Genomic DNA, 635 nt, shown 5'->3' with positions numbered 1-635 from the left:
AGCAGCGGGGAAGCGGGCACAGAGCTCTCGTGGTGCGGGTAGTCCCCCGCCGAGGAGCCGGTACAGCTGCCCATGTAGGAGTGCCCACCGTTGGCGGGCAGGTGGGGCACAGAGTGTCCCGCCAGGCCCATGCTCTCCACGTTGCTGGATAAATGCCCGTTCATCATCCCCAAACCCCCTTCGAGGGAAAGGCTGTTGGGAGGGCAGGAGAGCCCACCGGCCGAGCCCTGGAAGCCGTAGCTCTCGGGAAGATGGTTGAAGCTGAGCCCGTTCATGCTGTACATGGGTTTGAGGGCTTGGCATTTCCTCCTAAAACCTCGGGGTCGTCGGCGAAACGACCCCTCCTCAAACATGAACTCACTGGCCGGGTCGATGGTCCAGTAGTGGCCTTTACCCGGTCGTCCCAACCCTTTGGGCAACTTGATGAAACACTCGTTGAGCGAGAGGTTGTGGCGCACTGAGTTTTTCCATCCTTGGTAAGAACCTCGGAAAAAGGGAAAACGGCTCTGCAAGAACTGGTAAATCTCGCTGAGGGTCAGGCGCTTGGAGGGCGAGCTCTGGATGGCCATGACGATGAGAGCGATGTAAGAATAAGGCGGTTTCTCTGGTCTCCGGATCCCCGCGTTGGTTTTCTT

The 635-nt window shown here is 59.1% G+C and overlaps 1 protein-coding gene across 1 annotated transcript in view; it reads right to left on the bottom strand.

Moving 5' to 3' along the window:
- The window catches only part of FOXF1 (forkhead box F1), a gene marked incomplete at its 5' end in the record, with an annotated part of 901 nt that extends 269 nt beyond the window's left edge, over positions 1 to 632 (bottom strand). The window contains one exon of the mRNA XM_010083814.1: positions 4 to 632. Coding sequence (XP_010082116.1) covers positions 4 to 632 — 629 coding nt within the window. The remainder of the gene's footprint in view (positions 1 to 3) is intronic.
- Positions 633 to 635: the final 3 nt, after the last annotated feature.

The sequence above is a fragment of the Pterocles gutturalis genome, unplaced genomic scaffold (assembly GCF_000699245.1).
Source record: "Pterocles gutturalis isolate BGI_N339 unplaced genomic scaffold, ASM69924v1 scaffold10800, whole genome shotgun sequence".
NCBI lineage: Eukaryota > Metazoa > Chordata > Aves > Pterocliformes > Pteroclidae > Pterocles > Pterocles gutturalis.
The sequence above is the reverse complement of the archived record's forward strand: the minus strand, read 5'-3'. Positions and strand labels throughout refer to the sequence as shown.